The following is a 21838-nucleotide window of genomic DNA, read 5'->3' on the forward strand; positions in this document are numbered from 1 at the left end:
CACTCAGCTTATCTGCGGCGGGGCAGCCCTCCTGCCTGCGCCACGTTCCCGGAGCGTGCCTGCAGCAGGTGTGGTCAGCACTACTGTTGGCCAGAGCCGCCTGCCTGCACCGCCGGCTGCCCACAGTCCCTGACTCCGGGGCCCGTGGCGATAACATGCGCGCGGCGAGGACTTTGGCGATAGCGTTCCCGATGACATTACCTTGTCCCCCGCATTCTTCCGATGCCACGCACGCCTTTACTCGGGGGTGCGGGCAGGCCCGGCGCATGGCGGTGTGTGCAGATGGTGTGCAGGCAGCGCTGGTGGTCTCCTCCCGGGGGGACTCATTGACATATCAGTCACATAGTTCTGCATAATTGGGACTTGGATGCAGCCTCTCTTTATGTTTCCTCTTGGCAGTTGCCAACAACATGAAGCACTCCTGGGTCAAAATGACAGCCTTTTGTTTACTATTCCTGCTTATGTGCCTCATTTTCTTCAAGGATAAGAGCTCTTTATAGGAATCTTTATTGTGATGAGGTTAGCAGAGAGAAAGATTTCTCTCCAGCTTTCTCTCTCTCTTTCACAGCTGATTAGCAGGGTCGGCCTGCGGGGAGAGCAATGTGGAGCTGGAACCCAGTGCCCACCTCGGGGTCCCGCCGGCCACGAGCCGCCCCGGCCCCGGCGCAGTCCTGTCCCGACAGCGAGGCCGGGAGCAGCGCAGCCCCAGCAGGGCCCTGGGCACTGGCAGGGGAAGCGGCAGCAGGAGCTTGCTGGGGTCGCAGACCTCTCACCATGCTGCTGCTGTCCCGGCCATGGAGGCCCGTCCTTCGTCTGACCTCTGCGTGGTCAGCCCTGCCAGAAACGCCAGCAGCCATTCGTGCGCCGGGCAAACGGAGAGGTGAGGTACTCAGACTGGTCCAGTAAACGCAGCCCCACTGGCCCACTGCACGCAATGGGCTGGTGTCCAGGTCTGAACGCCAGGGGCAGTGGCTGAGCAAAACGTGAGGGCAAGGCAAGCGAGAGCAGTTGGTGACACGGTGGGGAGCTCACACAGGGGATGTGGCCGGTGACAGGCACGAACGGAGGTCCGTCCGCAGCCTGAAGCCTGGCGGAGGCTCCCGAGGACCACCCCAGCAGATCTTTGCTCATCGATGGGTCAAGCCATGGCAGCACCACCGCACATGTGGGGGCCCAGCCTCACCTCACAGCCCTGCCCCAGCCCCTGGCCGAGGGGTGATGCTCCTGGGAACTGCACCTCTTTTTAAGAGGAAGGCAGCTTATCCTTGAAAGTTACTTTGCGAAGGTCAAGAGTGGGACTGTGACAGAACAGCCTGACAAACACATCTCCCAAAGTCCTTGGGCCCGATAATGTATGTCCCATGCAATGTTGACACTAGTGATCCACCAAAGATCAGGTTAACAAGTTTGACGTTAGTGACAGTGTGATTTGTTCCGCGCTGGCTCTGAATTCATAGAGCGGCTGGCCTTCGGTGATAAACTATGGCACCGCGCGCACGAGGCTGTGGCAGTTGTCACCAGCCGGAGCACGGAGATGAAAAGGAAGCAGAGCTCTAATCAAAATACAGTGGTCAGTAGAGGTTGAGCTGGAAATTGAAGTGTGCTGGTACTTTTCCCACTCCGGGCTTGCTCTCCAGGCAGCCCTCTGTGCCCAGACGGTGCGCGGCGAGGCCACCCAGCGCCTCCACGCACCCCCAGCCTCTCCTGCAGCTCGCCTTTAAGGTGAGGACAAACCCAGCGCCCCACATGCGCCGTGTCCTCCGCCACCTCCCGAAGCGCCTCGCCACTGCCGACCTTCAGGGCCCCTCGGGGGAATAAATCCAGGCGGCGCGGCAGCAAAGACGGTGGAGCTGTGCCGCAGGTGAGGAGAAGTGCTGTAAATAAGAAACATTAACACGACGGAGGGGGCAGGAGAAGGGAGAGCGCTTGGCAGAGGAGCGGGGCAGCACGGCTCACGCGGGGACCGAGATGAGGACGCAATTTCCTCTGGAAGGAGAGTGGAGGGGCAGGCACGGCGCTGCAGGGGGCAGCAGGGACCCTGCGAGCTTGGGGTCTGGGACACGGCCACCCTGCAGCCCCTGTGGTGGCAGGGATGGAGCAGCCGTGCAGGGCCGGGAGGCTCTTGGACCGGGCTTGGGGCCAGCATCAGCGGGAGCAGTGCCCAGGCTGGTGGGGACCTGGCCGGCTGCCATCACTCCATGCCTCCTCCTCAGCCCAGGCTCCGCTCCGAGCCCTCCCTGCCGGGCACGTCCAGCTTCGTGTGCTGGTCCCTGCAGCACTGGGAGGAGGAGCAAAGCTCTCCCTGTGGGAAAGGAGGATCTGCACAGACACCCAGACGGGCTGCTGGAGCAATTCTCCCCCCTGATGTGACCCTGGGATTCTCCTCCCTCACCCCCGCCTGCACCCACACCACCCTCAGGAGGTGCCGTGTGGGGACTGCAGGACAGCGCGAGGCCGTGGCCTGTGGGCAGAGCAAAAACCCTCCCGCGAGCACACGGCCCCAGTGCAAGCTCAGGACCGGCCCTCAGATGAGGCTGAAGGCGCTCTGCGCTGATCTATGGCCTGACACCTTTACTACTGCTGCTGTAAGGGATTATTGTGAGCACAAAGTTCCAGCTCAGGGGGAATTACTGCTTCATCTGGCTGCAAATTACTGTCAGGGGCCCAGGCTGGAGCAGATCACTGTTCAGCCAGCCCTTTGCTTTGGCCTGGTTTTGAGACAGCTCCCCTGACCCTCTTCTGCTCCCTGGGGCAAAGCCCCTTTTAGGTCTGAACAAAAGGATTTCTGCTGTCCCTGAAGAAGAAATGCTGGAGAATCTCCTAAGTAAAAAGGCCTGTTGGGTCAACGTCCTGTCCTCACAGGCACCTTGCACAGACCCATCTGCTCCGTGCAGGACCCAGAACCACCGTTTTTAGAAGTTTTGCAATTCACAAGCTGCAGAGCAATCCCAGGACAGACTCAGGGCCCAGCCACTCGCTTGGTGCTGCCGCTGCGCTCAGCAGTGCGTGGGCCTCAGCGTGCACCCCCAACACCCACAGAGATGTAAACACGAAAACCACTTCTTAGTCTCTCACCACACACCCACCTCGGTGACATGGAAAATCTCCGAACGGTTTCTGCGGTGCCTCCGGAGCTGCTGGTCAAGGCTCCCCGCCGCAGCCGCTCATGTAGACGATCCCTCCTGCCGCAGCAGCTGCTGCAGCCGCCCCTCCTGCAGCTCCCGGCCTGTCCCGGCCACCCCCCGGTCCCCAGGTGACATCCCCACCATGGCCACGGCAGCAGGCACGGCAGGCTGCAAGGACGCAGCGGCAGAAAGGAGAAGCTCTGTCCTCCTGCCCTCCCACCTCTTGGTCGGGAGGGGATGCGCCGTGCAAACCGCTGCTCTCGCATCGCCCTCCCCGGTGCCTGCCCGCCGATCCCAATGCCCAGCTCTCAGCAGAGGTCGCTTTTTGCACGGGTGGGATCATGCACCTTGGGGAGACCCAGCCACACCAGGATCATCCACTCTGGGGAGACCCAGACACCTCGGCGGCACCCAGCCCCTCCCAGAGCCACCCCGGTTCCAGTGCCAGCCCCCCTGTGCCAGGGAGCGCCGTGAGTGCCACCGCACCGGCACCCAGCCCCATCGCCCAGGGACGGCCGCCTCATGGATGAAAGGAAACAGCAGCCTCACCAGCGGTGCAGAACAATTCACATTTATTAGTTCATACAGCTAACACTCGCTACACATGCGTTCAACACTTATTGGTCACATTTCCACAGGTAGTCAAGTCACAGAGCGGGGCAGCGGAGCTGCGCCAGGCCGGGCTGGCAGGGAGCTGCGCCGGTGCCGCTGCGGCAGGGCCGGCCGTGCCCCGTGCCGCGCCAGGCCGGGAGGAGCATTCCCTGGGGCGCAGCAAGGCGACGGGGACACGGCTCCTGCCAGGCGCTCCCCAGGGCGCAGGACTCGGGCACAGTCTCCTGCCCCGACCTCGGCTCCCCGCTGCTAACGTGCCATGCCAGGCAACATCCTGCTTCCCTGATTTAGGCAAGAGATCGTGGGAAAAACAGTGTTTTACTGGGAGAAACCACTGCTGGGAGCATCTGCGGAAGGGCCCGAGGACCAAACTGGCCTCGGACCCACCCCACGAGCCAGCAATGGCCAACACGAGCACCAGCCAGCGGGCCGGAGCTGCTCCCTCGGGATCCGCAGCCAGGACGCGCAGGCTCATGGAGGCCCCGGGCCACCAGTGCAGGTCTGCGCCGTGCCGCAGAGGGACGGAGCTGCCTGCTCGTGGAGTGGTGGGTGCCAACACGAGCCAAGCTGGCAAGAGCCGCATCCTGTACGGCACTGCGCTCCAACAGGAGGGAACGCGGAGCTTGGTGCCCCCGTGGCACCGTGGTGCTTCATCCCAGGAACAGCAGCAGGACCCCTGCGAGCCGGGGTGCCCGGTGGTTCGGGGACGTGAGGTCAGAAACCACCACGGGTGCGTCTAACGGCACCAACAGGCAGGGAACTCCTGCCATTCACACAGCCCGGTCTTCTCCAGCAACAAACACTGGCAGCATTTTGTTTTTCTCACAATCCCTTTGAGATGATAAACAGGATGTCACACGAGGTAGTTTTGTTATGGAAATCGAGTCAATAATGTTATCAACTATTACAAGACATTTCATAAATCGAAAGAAAACAATGAATCACAAAAGGCTTTGTTAAGGTTGATCGTCATCTGGTTTCAATTTCTGTTTCTTTTTGCCCTTGGGGGCATTTCTTCCACCGAACTGTGTTGCTTCTTTCATAGACTTGTTAGAGGTCAACTGCACAGTATCTTTTTTTCAATTTTTTCTTTCAAGGCAAAGACAGCGCCTATACTGCCCTCACCAGCTTTATGCTCTGCTGGTTTAAACTCAGCGTGCACATCCTGGCTGCTGGGACAGCCGAGGAGGTGGCTTTTAGCCCCGCAAACCTGCTGCCAGGCTCAGTGCTGCTGCTCTGCCGGTGCCGGCCCTGCCCGCGGCTGCAGCGGGCTGGATGGCACCATTTAGGATACTCCCAGCAGCTGCGGGTGAACCGCTTGTACACGTCAGTACACTTCTCAGCCAGACTGAATGAGCCTACAGTCCTGGCAAACACGACAAGGAAGTAGTACCAACCGGACATCCAAATGCTCTAATTCCTAAGCCACACACTGACGGCAGGAATGGGACTGCCTGAGAAGGAGAAGCGCCCGTTTTTTCCTTTTCCATGAGCACCTGAACCCATTGAGCACTGAGGGCAAAAGGATGCAGTGCATTTACACGCTGCTTTGAACACGGAAGCACAGAGGAACCTCTCTCTCCCACTCCCAGACGCTGACGTGCCCGGTGAAGGCGTGCAGCTACGCACAAGGCTGGCCCTGCACGCTTCGCCCTTCCCACCCCAGTGGAGCTGCTGCTGCGGGGCTGGGGGACTGGGGGCTGCGGGGCGAGGCAGCGGGGCGCCGGCCAGAGGCACGGCACAGCTCCGCTGCGGGGGCTGCTGTTTGCTCCCCAGCCCCATGCCAGCCCCACGCCACGCAGCGCCCCCGCCAGCCCCACGCATCCCTGGGGGGTTCCCCACAGCCACCGGAGGGGCCTAAACAAACGTCCCACCAGGAAAACCAGAATTCTCCCCCCGACACCTCCGTATCGGGGCTTTATTCAGGTCTCAAAGAGTCCTCCAAACAAGTCATGAAAGAAGCAACTGTTGCAACATCAAAACTCGGGTTTCTCTGGGTCCCATTTTAAATACTTATCCCTGAGCTGCTGTGCATTGCAAACAACACACTGAGAACCCAGAGAAACGCCACAGCTTGATACTGACATCTCACGCGTTACCCCCGATTTAAACATCGTCTAAAACTTAAAAATTAGCTTCATACTTAAACTAGTTCCCCAAGTTTCCCCCTTTCTCCTGCCTTTTATGTGGCAGGGATGATTGCCGCTTATTATCCTGAGAAATACAGAAATAACATTTTCACAGACACCAAGCTTCATAGCTTCAAATCAAAACCAAGAAAGAAGAAAGAATGAACGGTAAATAGCACATTCACGGGAGAATTTTTTTGTTGTTTTTAAAAATGTAATAAAAAGAATTTCAAGTGGTTTTTTTTTAGTTTTTTTTTTTTAAGGTTGGTTTGAAGGACAAGACTTAAAATCATTAACCTGAGCTGGCTGTGCTTCTGTTCTGTGCACACTTCTGAAGAGCCCTTGTCCATGCCGGCACACAGATGTGCCGCGCGCGTAAGGGAGGGCAGGACGGGCAGCAAGGGGCTCAGAGCGGTCGGCACCCCCGGGACAGGTACCTGCATCCCACCTCCTGTGCAGGTCACTTCTGCTCCCGCGGCACAGCCCGCGCCCACGCGCTCAGCCGGGAGCAGATGGAGCCACGGCCCCGCGGGCGGCAGGAGCCCGGCCGAGACGCCAGCACTCCTCACGCACCGCGTGCCCTCGAGGGCTCGCCCCGAGCCCACGGCAGCGCAGGGGAAAGGCTGGAGCTGGTCTCAGCAGCAGCGCTGGCAGGGGCAAGGTGCTGCAGGGAGGGAGCCGGGGGGGCCGTACCACCGCACCTCGCCGTCATGTAACGGGGCTGGGCTCCCCTGTGCTCCTGCTGCCCGCAGCCGGCAACCCGGCCGAGCGGCCTGCCCTCGCCGTTTGGAAACCGCTGCTCCCCTTCACTGCTTGTGCTGACAGCAGACTACAGAAGCTCAGAATTTAGGACCTACAGAACAAGCCAGAGCTATGCCCTGGTTCCCCAAAGCATGCGATGCCTCTGCCCAGCAGTGTAGGCTAACAGGCGCGAGATGAGCAAGGGAACAGCCGCTAGCAGGATCAACAATTAAAAAGGAGCTTGCACGGATGTGAAATGGCTCAAGGAATAGCTCCTGCTGTATCCATTTTGCCGTCTCCAGAACCCGTTGGTTTAGAGGTTCGTGGCATCTCTGAGCATCCTGGCAGTGCCCCCATCCCATTGCCCTCTCTAGGGGCCGGGGCACGTCGAGGACAAGAACTTGCTCTGACGCACGCAGTGGAGTCACGACTCCGTTCATGTGACAGAAGCTTGACCCAAAGGCAAGCTTTGGAAGAAAATGCAGAGGTTTTCAAAGAGCTTTTGTTCAGGTCCCGGGGTCTTGCCACCCGAGCGAAGACTCATCCCCATCACCTGCAGCAGCAGTGCCTGCTCTGCTCTCTGTGCTGGCTGATGAGCTGCAAGCTGTAAAACAGCACTAAGAGACCTAAGAGGACTAAGAGTCCTCTGAATATGTGAGCCTGGGCATTTCAAATTTATGTCCTGAACCTCTGTTCGGATTAAAAGTAACTCTTCAGCCTTCTATTTGCACAAATACTATGAAGGAGAGGAGGGGGTCAGTCAGCCAATTTATCTTTCAAATCGGGGATAAAAATTGACTTGTCATGGCAGAAAATTCTACCAAAGACTATTATTGTTGATTGATTCCTCTATGACAGAAGGTCAGATAAGCAACAGCAGATAGGTACCAAAGATAATGAACTTCCCCCTACTAGCATTAAGCACAAATAAAATATGAGTCCCTGTAAACTGAATGTTACGTGAAGAATGGAACAAAAATTCCAACCTTTCCAGGGTGTCCTTCAAACCAAATTCACAAATACATCTAGTGACTGACCTAATGTCTCTACATTTCTAGCTACGTTCCTACCTTCTCATAATACCTGAGTTTGCAATGCAACACATTCACTTTACCCTGTTTAAAAAATACAAGTCATTAGAGGACTTGGTGCAGAAGATATTACGACTGACTGTCCAGTGAGTTACATTCTGGTTTGGTATATCAGCTTCTGCCTCACTTGTCAATTTAGTAAGGCTTTTTACTCCCTACAATAAACCTATTATTTGTTAACAGATACTGCTGCCAATCAGCCTTTATACAATTTGGTTTATATAATAGAAAGCAGAACATTCTTGACCGTTTATCATCATATATGAATTTAGGTGTGGTTTTTGTTGTTGTTGTTTTTGGTACAACATTAGTCTTGGGAGTATTCTGGATAAATACAGAATAGCAAATATGTTATTTTTGTTGGGTATTTGGCAATAAGATGACCACTTCTATGTACACTAATTAAAACAAACTCTCATTCATCAACAGATTATAAGAATTCAGTAATCATAGAATAAAATTACTGCTATGCAATTTAACAATTCCTTGAGTGTATAAAACAGCAAGCCAGAAGATAACCCGTAATAAAAAGATCATATCAAGCTATTTGGAAATTAAACTTAAAAGCTGAGAAATAATTTCTAACTTACAAACAGATATACTAAACTCTTACCATTTACACTTGAGGTATATGCTGTATGCAGAAGGCTTTCCTGAGAAATATGTGCTTGTCTCATTTTACAATCAGAAAGTAAATGAGATTTACAGAACCAGCTTTGGATTTGTGAAGCTCTATCAAACCGAACTGCTGCTGGTCCCAGCAGCTGTTACCCGTAACATCATATTTAAATAATGAAAATTGAGCAGCTAGTGGACTTTTAGAAAAGGGAAACTGACAAGCTGGAAGATTCCCAAGCAGAATCACAAAGAACGCAATGCCGCCTTGGGTCTGCCGCTAGTCAACAGCACACCTCCAAGGAGAGGTCTGAAGGGAGCAGGCAGCACCCAGCACCGCTGTTGACTAACCTAGAGATGTGCCAAGCTAGTGGGTCACAAGGTCTCTTGGGTTGCAGCTGAACCCTCTGGGACGCAGGGGAAGGAAAGACGACTTTGGTGAAGGCATTCCTGCTCACCATCACATTCTTTTTCATCTCATAGCAGCTTCACTCCCGAGCAGTACTTACTGTGTGCCATGCACAGCTGCTACCAGGACAAGACATCAAGGGAGCAACTGGTTCCTCCGACCCTGAAGGAACAGAAGCTGCTTCCCAAAGTATTTTACAAAACAGCACTCAACAATTTGTTACCCGAATATCATATATAATGATACAGGGAAGGAAGTCCAGACAGGGTAATGTGGCTGCCTAGGGGAATCTTCCTAAGTTAACTGTTAATGAGAGATCAGAACAGGAGCTTGTTCCCTATGCTACCCACCACCACCACGGGCAAGACGCCATGAGATTTCCTATGAGAACACACAAATTTAGATAAGCACCAGGACTTAGCAGTTACTCATACAGCTAACCAGCTGTCATTAAACCATTTCTCCATGCAGTGGAGTGGTGTGGAGGTTGCTAGATGGAAAATCCAAGCCTTGCAACGCCTGGGACAAACAGCTGACCAAGTACTGTACTCACACCAATTTTTCCTGGTGCGAAAGGATTCCACTGAGCAGTAAAACTGTCCTGGCAGAATACAACTATGGATCATGCCCTCCCCAAGTCCAGCAGAGAAAAGCATGCCAGAGGATACTGGAGTCCCTGGTCACCATTATGCAGGTTACATTTAACCACGAGGTGGGTTAACTGTTCCCAGAAACAGGCTGCTTCTGATTGCTGCAGTGCAGAAGTCTCCTCAGCAGTCAGATACCACCTTGGGGGAATATACTAAAAGGGACAATCCTGCCTCTTCTCTCCTGCTTTTATGAATGTAAAATGGATCTTAAGGAACCGATTAGAAATTATTTGCAGTTCTCTCTCTCAACAAGAGTACCTTGCTGCTGTAATGTCAGAGGCCTGCTACGACCTGCAACAGCACAATTTCAATCGAATGGAAAGGTGCAGCAGCAGTGGCAGACCAGCTGGTGAGGCTGGAGACGGAGGGCAGACTGCACTCCTGCAGCTCCACGAGGGAACGGGGTTGCAAGCCCTTCTCAGCCTGGGAGCACTGCAATCCTGGGGGCAAAATCCAAGGAAACTGCAGGCACTGCCATTTGTGGCTGAGAACTGCCAGAGGAAGAAAAAACAACTGGCTAAGCAAACTTTTTCTTCTTTTCCTCTCCCTGTCGTCTTTTTTTTTTTTTTTTAATTTCCTTAAACAATAACAAAAATAAAGCTTGGCACTTCTCTAACACCCACTTCTCCAAAACTGTCCATTTGGGATGCTAACAGCTCTGTCAGTGAGGTGAGGCAGTTTGTGCTCTTTGACAAACGCTTTTGGATACAAATCACGGAAAGAGCAGTGCGCGAACAGCATCTTCTCCTTGAGGTAGTCTTAGTCATCTCAGTCCCCAGCCCCAAAATACAAAAGAACTAACCCTAACAAACACTGTCACATTAAACATCTTCACATTCTGTAAACTGCTGGAGAATGCATCTGCTGCATTCATACAGAACCATGTGCATCGTGTTGAAGATCATACATTCAACTCTGTCGTGAAATAAATATATAGGAAAAAGAGTAAAAAAACAAAAACAAACACAAAAGGTTCTTGCTACAATGGCAGGGACACCCATTGCCCTGTCTCAGCACTTCCCTCCTGCCCTGGTCATGTTTCCCCCTTCCTCTCCAGGTGAGCCCGCTCCCTGCCTGAGGCACAGAGTAAGGCACGGGTCGGGGGCAAGTTGGGCTCACTCTTTGCTCGCGCTCGTCTTGCAGGAATGTAGAACGGCCTTAAAAAGGAGAGGCAGCTGCTCCAGCGGGACGTTCACCATTTTTCCTGTTAAGAAAAAGACCAGAATTAGCAGCCATTCCTGAATCAGATTTCTGAGAGACACCTAAGCCAGCACCGCTGACGATGGTTTTACCTTGAACCTCTCAGAGAAACAGTTAATCATCCTACTGCTACATTAGACATTTGATACCCATTTGGACACAACAGGATTTATTATTTACTGAAATGAAAGCTAAATAAATGGGCAAAGTCAGATCAAAATGATTTCTCCACAATGGAGCAGTATTTATAGAAACTGGGAAAGCCTAAATGCTGTCTCTCCTCAAACTCCCTTGTAGATCTCAGTGAGTAAATTATGTGAGCTATTATGTGATTATTATCTACTTTGTTACAGCAGGGTAGGATGAAGCATACGGAGCCTTGACACCAGGAGGCGAGTATCTTCCTTTACCATAACACTTGGGAACAAACAATGTCTTAATAACACCAGACAGTGTAGATCTAATTAGTGACACAAGTGAAGTTTACAATTCACCTGCGTATTTCAGATATGCTAACGCCCAGAGGAGCTGACGCCCAGGGTTTACCCCGTAGGACTGCAACTGCTCTGCTCGTCCTGTGCTCCTCAGCAGCACTTCAGGGACCTCTCTACCTCTCATGGAACAACCTCTCGGACCAGGACTACACCTATTTAAGACAAAATGCCTCTGAGCCAGGACTGAAGGGAAGAAAATAAAATACAAACCTGACCTAAGTACTTAAACTGAAGCACTTGAGGGACAAAGCCTGTCTTCTCAGCAGCAGGGGACTATGAGCAAGCAGCACACAGCGCAGCACTGTGCAGCAGAGGGGGACAACTTGCCCTGTGTCAGCCTACCTGCAGAACTGGGGGAGACGGGAGACTCCTTCAAAGACAAGGGAGAAGCTTAAGTAGAAAAAGGTCTCACATAAACACCCTCTGGCAAAGTAGGCAAGATTTTCATTCTCATAGATTAACTTTCTTTTAAAAGAGGATTTCATAATTTGCACATGAGCGTGGTGGGAGAAGAGCTCAAAAAGTTACCTGCTATATATCGTATCTCTGGCAAACACATCATTAAATCCGGAAAACGGTTGGGCTGATGGGGGTATTTGTACTCTGTGAAATCCTGGCAGACATACCAGTACCGCTTGTTCAGCTGCTCCAGCTGGGATGCGTTAGTCAGACCCCTAATGTCTGAAAGAGCATATGATTAGAGTAATGAAAACACGAGGAAAACATCTGAGAACAACAGCAGATTCACACTTACTGCCATCTCTTCAGGAAGGACAGACTGATTTCTAAAACTCTAAGCTGGGTCACTGTTTTGGAGGCTGACTTCACATGTCTAGTTACCCAGAGACTAAGATCTCACTCCTCTCCTGGTATGCCTGCACCCCCAGGGTGTCCAGGTGCAAGACTTCCTTCCACAAAAGACACGGATGAGAACGGCCCAAGTCCTGAGCTGCTCATCTGCAGAGCTTAGTGAACTCTCTCGCAGGTAACAGCTCCAGACCTGCAATCCCTGACTGCCTTTTGTAAGGCAGCTGTGTGTCAAGGTTTACTCCTCACAGTGGATTCGCTGTAATACTTCCTCAGACAGAAACACGGTGATTTTAGCTGTATCATGATTTTAGCTGTACCATCTGGCTGAGGAAAGCGGTCAACTCTGTAACTCCAGGTATCGTCGCATTTCTCCCCATTTGCTTACGAATTACGTTATATCATTTATAACCTGGTCAAGCTCTTGTTTTAGAATTCAGCTTTACCAGTGTCAGGCAATGTACACAAAGGAAAAATGGACATTTCCAAGCCATCAACAGGGCAGGAAGTCCCCCTGCCACCTTTCAGCATGATCAATGACATTTGCATGTTGCTGGGTGTCCTGGGAGGGATCCAGCACGGCCGGAGCACGGGAACTGCACAACCCTCGCTGCGGCTCGCTCCTGTACAACAATGTGACGGAAGAGGCATTGATCTGCTGCCCAAGAGCTGACTTTTAAAAATAATTTTCAGGTATTTCACATAAAAAATTGCAAACTTCAACTAAAAATAAAAGGAGGCAGGAAGTTAATGAAAATACATTTCGGAAAACAATGGAGACAGCTAAAGAAGTGCATTATCCAGTGTCAGGAAACTGCCCAGGGAAGCAAACCGGATCTCAGCCCGGGCACACATTGAAGCGTCAGCACTATCTCCTGGTGAAAACGAGTGGGGGAGGAGGGAGTTTTCAGCACATTTTTACAGACTGCAACTATCTTTCACAGTACAAAAAGACTCTGGGGACATTTATTTCCAAAATTACAGCTCAACACCATCTATTAAGCATTTGCCTCTCCACGGTTTTCTTCATTTATGCACACACAACATAAAGAAACGTCCCAAGAGGCTCCACGGATGTGTAATTACGACAAGCAACTACTGTAAAGGGAATCACAACAAACCTATTGATTCCAAACTATTTCAGCCCACTGCATTTGTTAGGAAATGACCAGGATTTCCTCACTCATTGAAGAATTAATCTGCAGTTCATTTTGCACTGACTTTATTCAAGATTTTGAAATGTCAAGGGTCTTGCAACGTTTTGGACAGCCAGCTTTAATAGAGTGGTTAATCAACAGGAGGATACAGCTCCTTATTAGGCGGAATTCATTGCTTGCACATAAATACTTCATTCGTGAATACTTTCCATTTTAAAGGGGTAGCATTAGGCACAGGAAAATATATTGATGAAGAATCTAAATAGCAGGAAGCCAGCTAGGTGACCTAAGCATAAATCCTGAAAGTAAATATTTTACAGAATCAGAAAAGCTCTAAAAAAAAAAAAAAAAAAAAAAAAACACGGAAAATCAAGTTTTACAAAGCCACCCTTTCCAGCAGAAAAATGAACAAATACATTTTTCAGTTGGGAATCTGTGAAAGCTCGTCATGCAAATAATCAATACTTACTTTGGAAAAAAAATCACGTGAATTAACTGTTTTAAAAGAATCATTTAGTTAATTGCCTAAAGAGCTACCTAAACCACTGATACTTTCAGATGACAGATCCTTGCCTGGTGAAAAGTTCATTAGCAGTTGGTAAGTAATGGGTCACCCAAATGTCCTCTAGGGAAGTTTCGCCAGTCTCTCTGCTATGGTCTTACTCTGATACTGGCCCAGTTGCTACATATGTAAAATGGCACACGTACTATCTTCAGTGTCTACATCTGAAGGCGATACAAATGACTAAGCAAATGAATTCATTCACTTGCAGAACTTCCTCAGGCAGGTATCTATGACACTGTGTGGCGCATTGTCTGTACAATGGCAGAGCTTCCAGAGCCCACATCTGTCCCTGGGTTTCAGATCCCTTCCTCCCCTTTTTCATCAGGGAAGCAAAGACTGTTCAGATTGTTTCAGACAATTTCTCCGGCAGGACAGATTCCTCCTCTTCATTGACTCACCTTGGTTTAGAAAGTTAATGGCTTTCATGCATGCATACTCCTCGTTGCTGACCTTCAACTGGTTAAATTTGCGAAAGAGGTAGATCAACCGCTCCATCACCTCCATCCCCTCTTCACTGAATCTGGAGGACAGAGATCATACATCAACGCATTCAGGACACAGTCCACACAAGAAAGGTAAGAAGATTATTAAAATAACTTCAGAGATTTTAAAATTTTGAAGTGGAATTCAAAAAATCTTTGTCAAAACTGCTTCAAGTCTGCTGGGACTATTAAGTTGAAGTAGAAGCAAGTGTTTCAGTTCATCATCAGCCTGTTCTGACAGAGATTAAGGTTTGACAGAGCCAGAAATGCGCAATAACTTCTTGTGCGCTTGTAGGCACACTGCTTTGCCTCTCTACACTTCTATTTCCCCAGCTTTCCATCAGGATAGCGCCTTCTCACCTCACTGGGCAGGCACCTTTCTTCAATTTGTATTTCCTGCCACCTGCAGCAACTGAATTTATCCCTGCAAGTGGCCAGCAGAAATACTGAAGCATCCTGCAAGGTGTGCTGGTGTCCCATACAGCTGGACAATACCGCACATCCAACCTGGGGGATTTAGGCTCGGTGCTGTTGTACAGCACGTTACAGAGGAACACAAGTTCTCTGCAACAGACATCTAACCTGACACCCAACTTGTCGGCTTTTTTCTTTTTCTTTTTCTTTTTTTTTTAAACAAAACCCTCCGTTTCACAGAGCTGCTACATTAATTTTATCCTTTTCTTACAAAATCAATGCAATTAGCAAGCTTTGGCTCTGCCCAGGGCTTTTCAACATGAACAGAGCAGCACCAAAACACAGCTGCATCAGTGGTGCAGGGCTGCGGGAATATGGACACCAGACCCTGCCGCACAGGAACCACCTCCTGTTGCCAATAGCAGAAGTGCCTACAGTTTCTTTTACCTATATACTGCTATTTGAGTTAGCATTATTTATATACCAAAGAATGACACTGCCCCATGCACAACAGTGGCACCCTTCAATTATCTAATGGACAGGTGAGGAAGACCACCTCCATCACCTCCCTAAAATTCCCACGAGTGACTGATAAGGATTCCGGACTTCCACACAACCCCATTTATTGCCCATGTGTTATGGTTTGCTAATCTTTGTCGACTGAGAGCTTCCTGAAGTGAGACACCACAGTAAGGCTGGGAGCTTTTCCGCAAATACAAACATGCACAGAAGCACAAATAATCCTTGTTAAAGTGAGTGAAACTCCAGGTCACAGATGCAATGCCTAAGGGTCTAAGTAAGACATGCTATTTGCTTCTAAAACCTGCCCCTCAAATAGGATGTGCAGGTTTCATTCCACCTTATCAATGCGTATCAAGATCCAATCAAAAACCCACTGCTGCTAGCGAGGACTGTCACAGGTCCGCTGCTGGGACCTGGAGCCACCCTTTGCACAAGCCCAGGGGAAATTCTCACCGGGTACAAGGCGCACTCATTTCTGAATGTGCGTCGTCTGTATACGGAGAGCTCGGTGCTCGGCCACGCTGCGATACGCAGCGAGGGAGCCGGGCTGTTTGTCAGGCAGAACGGCGTGGGCTCACTCAAAGCAGGCAGGTGAGCAGGAGATTAGAGGCCAGCATGGGAGTCCGATGCTAAACCCACGATAACAGACATCTAAGAAGTTTCAGAAACAGGAGGGGGTTGAGATGCTTCCGAGAAAACCATCAGCCTCAGGCACGGGAGGCTTGTTGAAAACAAGCTGCAGGCTTCTCCCCGAGCTCCCACCCTCGCCGGGAGAAGCCAGGAGCTGACGGGAGGGGTGGGAGAGGGCACCCTGATGCACGGGAAGGCAGCCCCTCAGAATCCCCTGGGAAATCGACTGATGGAGATTGTGTGGGTGCAGAACAAAATCCCCATGCTGGTGTGAGTGCTGGGCTCCCGCAGGAGCCAGGCCCTGCCTGCACGCCAGCACAACAGAGGTGACTTAAGGCAGAGGCAGAACCTGAAGGGCGCAGAGCAGCTCCCGGTGCCTGCAGGCGATGTCCCATGTGTGCAAATGGCCAGTACCAGCCTCTCCTGAGCACCTCTCACTGCGATACCACTGGTTTCAAAGAAACCGTATATTGCATAAATCCTGAGAAGTGGGACAGAAGTGTTTAGGCAAGCTTCAGCTGCGCTCTGGCATTGTACAGCACAAAGAATAAGAGCACAACCAGAAAGCCATCTCTGAATAGAACGAAAATAGAACCCTTTTCACTGAATAACACCTTATTTTGGCATGTATGTTTGTTTACTTCAAAGTTATTTGTAAAATGCATGGTGGAGTTTGGCCTCAGAGAAGTGAAAACAAGCTATCTGAACTTCAGGTCATTTCTTCAGGAAAGTAATATTGTAAGTGATGAAAGCCTTGTCGGCTAATCTAAAGTTGTACAAGTTTCCTTGCTCTCAAGTTAACATTAAAAATCTTGCAGGTGCAAGATTGCAAAGCTCAAGAAGTTAATGAGCACAAAGACCACTCAGTCGTCTGTTGGGTTTAATTGTTTTTAGAGCGTGCACATTTTTACCAGCCACTCATCACTTCATAAATCCAGGAGAGCTCTTCTCTCATTCCTGCAGTTGAACTGTCTTACTTTTCTGTGCATACTTTCCTCCCCCTTTCAAACAAAGCTGTTCTGTTTTTCACAGCCCTATTTCTTCCTGAGGACTGACTCCTCCACACACTTTTCCTCGCAGTTTACACCAGGCGAGTTTCTGGCTATGGGTTATCAGGATCAGCTGGGGAGAGGGGGAAGGGAAGCGGTATCAGGAGAGTGCTGGGGGAGGTCAGGAATCTATTCATTTCATAGTCATCTACGGAAAAACAGCACAATAAAAGAAAACATTTGATCCAGCAGGCCACGAGAACATTCAGCCCATTGTTAGAAGTGATTAAAACACAGGAGCTCATCCCATATGTTCATTTGTCACCCACCTAAGCATTAACATTGCTCCTGGCATTTTGTAAATGAGACTGAAATTTACCCCAAAAAGCCAGACTAGCACTGCTTAAATTAATTTTTTCAATTGGCTGTAAGACCAGCCTTCAGTTTGTAATAATCAACCAACACCAGAATTCAAGGAAACTGAGGTTCTTCAAGAAAAACCTCTCCTTCTGAGTCCCCTTACAAACCTGAAGGAAACAGCTCTTTCATGAGCATGGATCCCACCGCCGCACGCAGTTACGCTGGGGGCAGCCACCACAGCGACAGCTGAGACTGAAAGGGCACAGCTCAGATCCCTCATCTGTGCAGCTTCCCGCTAAATGGCTTTTTGGTGCACATTTTCCCTAATGACAATTAATACTTGAAAAGCTACATCAGGAGAAGAGACTACAGAAACGTCGCACTCCCAAGCACACCTATTTTCATCCATGTGCACAGATCTGCTCTGAAGGACTTTTGAGGCTACCGGCTTTGAATTGCCCGTTTCTGAAGGGCGAGGATTCCTCCTTTGTCTGATTTTCTTACCTCTCGCTCATATTTATCACAACCCCAAAATGAAACGCACACTTCTCTTTAGAGGCTCCGACCAGGACAGCACGAACAAAGGGAAGGCTGAATACAGGAACAAGTGGTATTGTGTCTTTCTGTGACCCTCGCTGCTCCTCGCAGGAGCGGCACCAGATGCGGGATGAATGGCTGGGCCGGGCGCAGGGACCTGCCCCAGGAAATGAGGCACCTGGGGCCAGTCCTCGCCTCCTCGTGGCCATCGCCGAGTCAGCCCCTCGGGTTGTGAGAGAGGTTCACAAAGGAACCGCGTGGAACTGCTAGGTGCTGGGATGACCGAGCGCACAGAAGTGTTTTAAATCTCAGCTCCCCAAACACTCAGATCCCCTGCAGACTCTTGCAGAACTGCCAGGTCTATCGAGGCAGAGCACAAACAGGGCAAATGTCAGAGGGTGGGCAGCAGTTTAGTCTGCTACCGAAAGAAGGACCTGTCTGGCACCAAGACTACAGAAGAGAGAGAAAGGAGAGAAAGGGAAAATAGGGAAAAAAAAGAAAAGGACACAAAAACCCATCACCCTGGCCAAAATGATAAATGAAAGGCAGGTTCCTCAGAACATCAGATAGTACAGACTACGGAAAAAAAAAACAACAGCTAAGTTGCAACATCTTTAAATTTATGCAATCAAAACACTGAAATAGCAATTAATAATGAAGACTTTGATACTAACGATGACCAGCTTTGTGAACAATCGTTCCACTGGCCCAAGTGATTTTTAAAGACGACCTTCTGTTCTGTATCTCAGGGTTACCCAAAGTGTCAGATTAGTTAGTTTTACTCTCTCCATGGTAAAGGCAGCTTGCGGAGCTGTGCTGGAGGAAGACAGCCTTGCTACAGGAGAACCATCCTCGAAACGATCTAACCAGTACCTGTTTTCTCCTCCAACAGCTGGGAAGCCTCTGAGCTATCTGCTCAGGACAGGAGGGAACCCTTCTGTTAGTGCTGCTGTTAGTTTAAAAAACAAAAAAAACGAGAAACGGACTACATCCACAGATTTTTTTTCCCCTTATTTGCAGCTTGATTTTATCAACTTCATCAGCTTTTATCAAAGAAATTAGAAAAAAAATATATTTTTAAAATGTACTGAAAATTCTTAAAGAAGGATATAGAGAAAGCTCAGGAAAAAATAGGAAGAAACGGGCTACTCACTGAGAAACATAGAATGCAAGTGTTTTTGAGCTGCACGAAGCCACAGAGACCAGACAGAAACAAAACTATCAGTCTCAATAGAAAACACAAACTGATATCACGGGATCAGACTGAAATGTATTACAAGTCTTGCCCTTTTTCTGTGCACAATTCCAAATGAATATTTCCAAACATGATTTACCTTCAGCTGTCTCTCCACAGTTTGAGGACCCAGGTAAGTCAGTCAGTTTGAAAATTTAGAGGAATTCTAAGACAAGTCACCATTAAGAGAGGCTGAAATTGAAACCCTAATTCTGTATAAAATTAACGGGGATGCGAGTGAGAAGGACAAACATTTCAAGTTAAATAAAACTATATTTTAAAAAGAGACTACTTAAATGGAAATTACCCTTCGGATCCAAATACATGAGACTCAATCAGGTTTCCTAAAAATGTTTGCACAGCTAAACACCACTTATCTTCTACCTGTTAGAACTGCTAGCATATACGTTTTAAGTCTGAGGTATAATTTTCAGAAACACTGAGTCTATGCGAGCTCTTGGTCCTCATCAGCCCCAGAAAACAAGCCTGTGATTCTCACAAATTAAAACCTGCTGGTTTTATAAATACAATCTCACAGGATCATTTGAATGAAGCCTGCAGAGAAGATGCATAAATGCGCACCCACTTTTTCGATGTAATAGATTGTCACATTTAGTGAATCTGCTGCCTCCCTAAATGCAGATTTTTAAAAGGTTTCCTGGGGCACCTAAGTGGCTCTTCCCAAGGCATTTGGACCTAAGGAGTGCAAGCATGAGCCAGAACAGCGTGTGCCCACCCTGCTCCGGGGACATCCACTCCAAAAGCACGACCAAAAGGAAACTTTAGACAGCATGATACACCGCCCTGAAAATGCAGGCTTTACTCAGCACTGACTAGCCACGGCCCCTGTCACATATGAAGTCTCAGGCATTTGTTTTCAGCATGGAATAACCTTTCCTTGAAAACAGAAAGGCGGCAGCAGCAGGCGAAGCAGCCTGTCCCCACAGGGGTGGTGGGGTAGGGAAGAAGCACCTGGCCACCCTGCTCCCTGCCTGCTCCCCCATCACCACATCACGCTCCCTCACCTGGGGCTCAGCCCAGCGCCTCACCTGTGCAGCTCATCATCAGAGGGAGAGTACTTGGAGGTGACATCCGCGAGGTCACCAAAGATCTGCTTGCTGTAAACAGTCAGGGAGGAAAGCAGGATCAGCTCCTGCCAGGTGGAGCTGAGCAGGCAGGTATAGTCCTTGATCGAGAGTTCACAGAAGAACGGCAGCTTCTTGATCCAAGCAATCTGCCTGAAAAGCAATTCATCCGCCAGACGACACAACAATGCAAACAGCTCTGCCTGAGTCACTTTATACCTGCAGGCACAGTTAATATGAAGGCATAGAAATAATTAAAAACATTGAATGACATAATCTGACAAGGCACTTGAAGAGCAAGGAAAATGTCACCGGAATTGGCGTGCGAGCGCCCGGCATGCCGGTGCCCAGAGTGTCACCTGGCGGCGGGAGCAGCGATTGCCAGAGCCTGCCGGGGGCTGGGGGAGCCACCCCGGCAGCAGGGGCTCTCCCGGGGCAGGGGGCAGCTCGGCCCCAGCAGGCTGACCACCCGGCTTTATTCCAGCCGCGTGTGTTTTTCCAGCTACGGGGCTTATCACCAGCCCTTCTGCACGGCTCGGGGCTGAAACCATCGAACCCTGCTCCCGTGCAGGCTCAGCCTGGCACATTCAGCCCGAGGCACCCCGCCAAGGTCTGTGCGCCCCAGCCCCAGCCCAGGGCACAGCCCAGCCACGGGACACGCTCTGGTTTGCTGCTTGCACTGTGGCTGCAGCTGCTCCCCAGGCGCTGTTCCCCGTGCCATCAGGGCTGCGAGCACACACCCGGCTCCCCGTGCCCCCAGCACCCTGCGCAGCACGAGCTGCAGGCGTGCGCACACACGGGCAGCTTACTGAAGGACAAGCTGAAACGTGGAGCTCGGGGCTGCCCCCTCCGCCACGCTGCGCACACTCACCCGTCTTCAATGAGCATCGGAGTGCCGAGCGGCTCCAAGTCCTCCGCTGACACCAGCTGATTGATCAGGCTGTGCGACTGGGGGTCCAGACTGCGCGCTTGCGGGGGCATCAGAGCCGAGTGAGCAGAATAGCTAAAAAGGTGCGGGAGGTACTGATAGTGCATGGACACCGGCGTCCCAATATACTGATCCCTGAGTGCAGCGAATCCATTCAGCTCCACAGACCTACTGGAAAAGGAAAAGCTTTTTAATATACTAGAAGAATTCCACACAATTCATTAAAATGTTAAAAATCCAGCTCCATCAGAAATGTTGAAAAAAATGAAAAAGGAGAGAAGAGAAGAGAAGGAGAAGAGAAGGAGAAGAGAAGGAGAAGAGAAGGAGAAGAGAAGGAGAAGAGAAGGAGAAGAGAAGGAGAAGAGAAGGAGAAGAGAAGGAGAAGAGAAGGAGAAGAGAAGGAGAAGAGAAGGAGAAGAGAAGGAGAAGAGAAGGAGAAGAGAAGGAGAAGAGAAGGAGAAGAGAAGGAGAAGAGAAGGAGAAGAGAAGGAGAAGAGAAGGAGAAGAGAAGGAGAAGAGAAGGAGAAGAGAAGGAGAAGAGAAGGAGAAGAGAAGGAGAAGAGAAGGAGAAGAGAAGGAGAAGAGAAGGAGAAGAGAAGGAGAAGAGAAGGAGAAGAGAAGGAGAAGAGAAGGAGAAGAGAAGGAGAAGAGAAGGAGAAGAGAAGGAGAAGAGAAGGAGAAGAGAAGGAGAAGAGAAGGAGAAGAGAAGGAGAAGAGAAGGAGAAGAGAAGGAGAAGAGAAGGAGAAGAGAAGGAGAAGAGAAGGAGAAGAGAAGGAGAAGAGAAGGAGAAGAGAAGGAGAAGAGAAGGAGAAGAGAAGGAGAAGAGAAGGAGAAGAGAAGGAGAAGAGAAGGAGAAGAGAAGGAGAAGAGAAGGAGAAGAGAAGGAGAAGAGAAGGAGAAGAGAAGGAGAAGAGAAGGAGAAGAGAAGGAGAAGAGATCCCTTTGTGTTTAAATCCTACACTGGAAATACCAGAGCGTGCAGAGAGGTGCCTCGCACTCGCCTCGCGTTGCGCCTGACTCCAGCTAGATCCATTTAGCGAAGCACTGGGCACTGCTGCCGA

The 21838-nt window shown here is 50.3% G+C and overlaps 1 protein-coding gene across 4 annotated transcripts in view; it reads right to left on the reverse strand.

Moving 5' to 3' along the window:
- Nucleotides 1–3681: 3681 nt before the first annotated feature.
- Nucleotides 3682–21838, reverse strand: part of NR6A1 (nuclear receptor subfamily 6 group A member 1) — an 88336-nt gene continuing 70179 nt past the window's right edge. For 3 of the 4 annotated variants that reach the window (XM_040531338.1, XM_040531341.1, XM_040531340.1), the window contains 5 exons: nt 20720–20947; nt 19813–20067; nt 13994–14115; nt 11595–11747; nt 3682–10576 (listed from right to left, as the gene is read on the reverse strand). In XM_040531338.1, the coding sequence (XP_040387272.1) occupies nt 10488–10576; nt 11595–11747; nt 13994–14115; nt 19813–20067; nt 20720–20947 (847 nt within the window). In that variant the 3' untranslated portion in view covers nt 3682–10487. The remainder of the gene's footprint in view (nt 10577–11594; nt 11748–13993; nt 14116–19812; nt 20068–20719; nt 20948–21838) is intronic. The other variant, XM_040531339.1, reaches the window with a different exon arrangement.

The sequence above is a fragment of the Cygnus olor genome, chromosome 19 (assembly GCF_009769625.2).
Source record: "Cygnus olor isolate bCygOlo1 chromosome 19, bCygOlo1.pri.v2, whole genome shotgun sequence".
NCBI lineage: Eukaryota > Metazoa > Chordata > Aves > Anseriformes > Anatidae > Cygnus > Cygnus olor.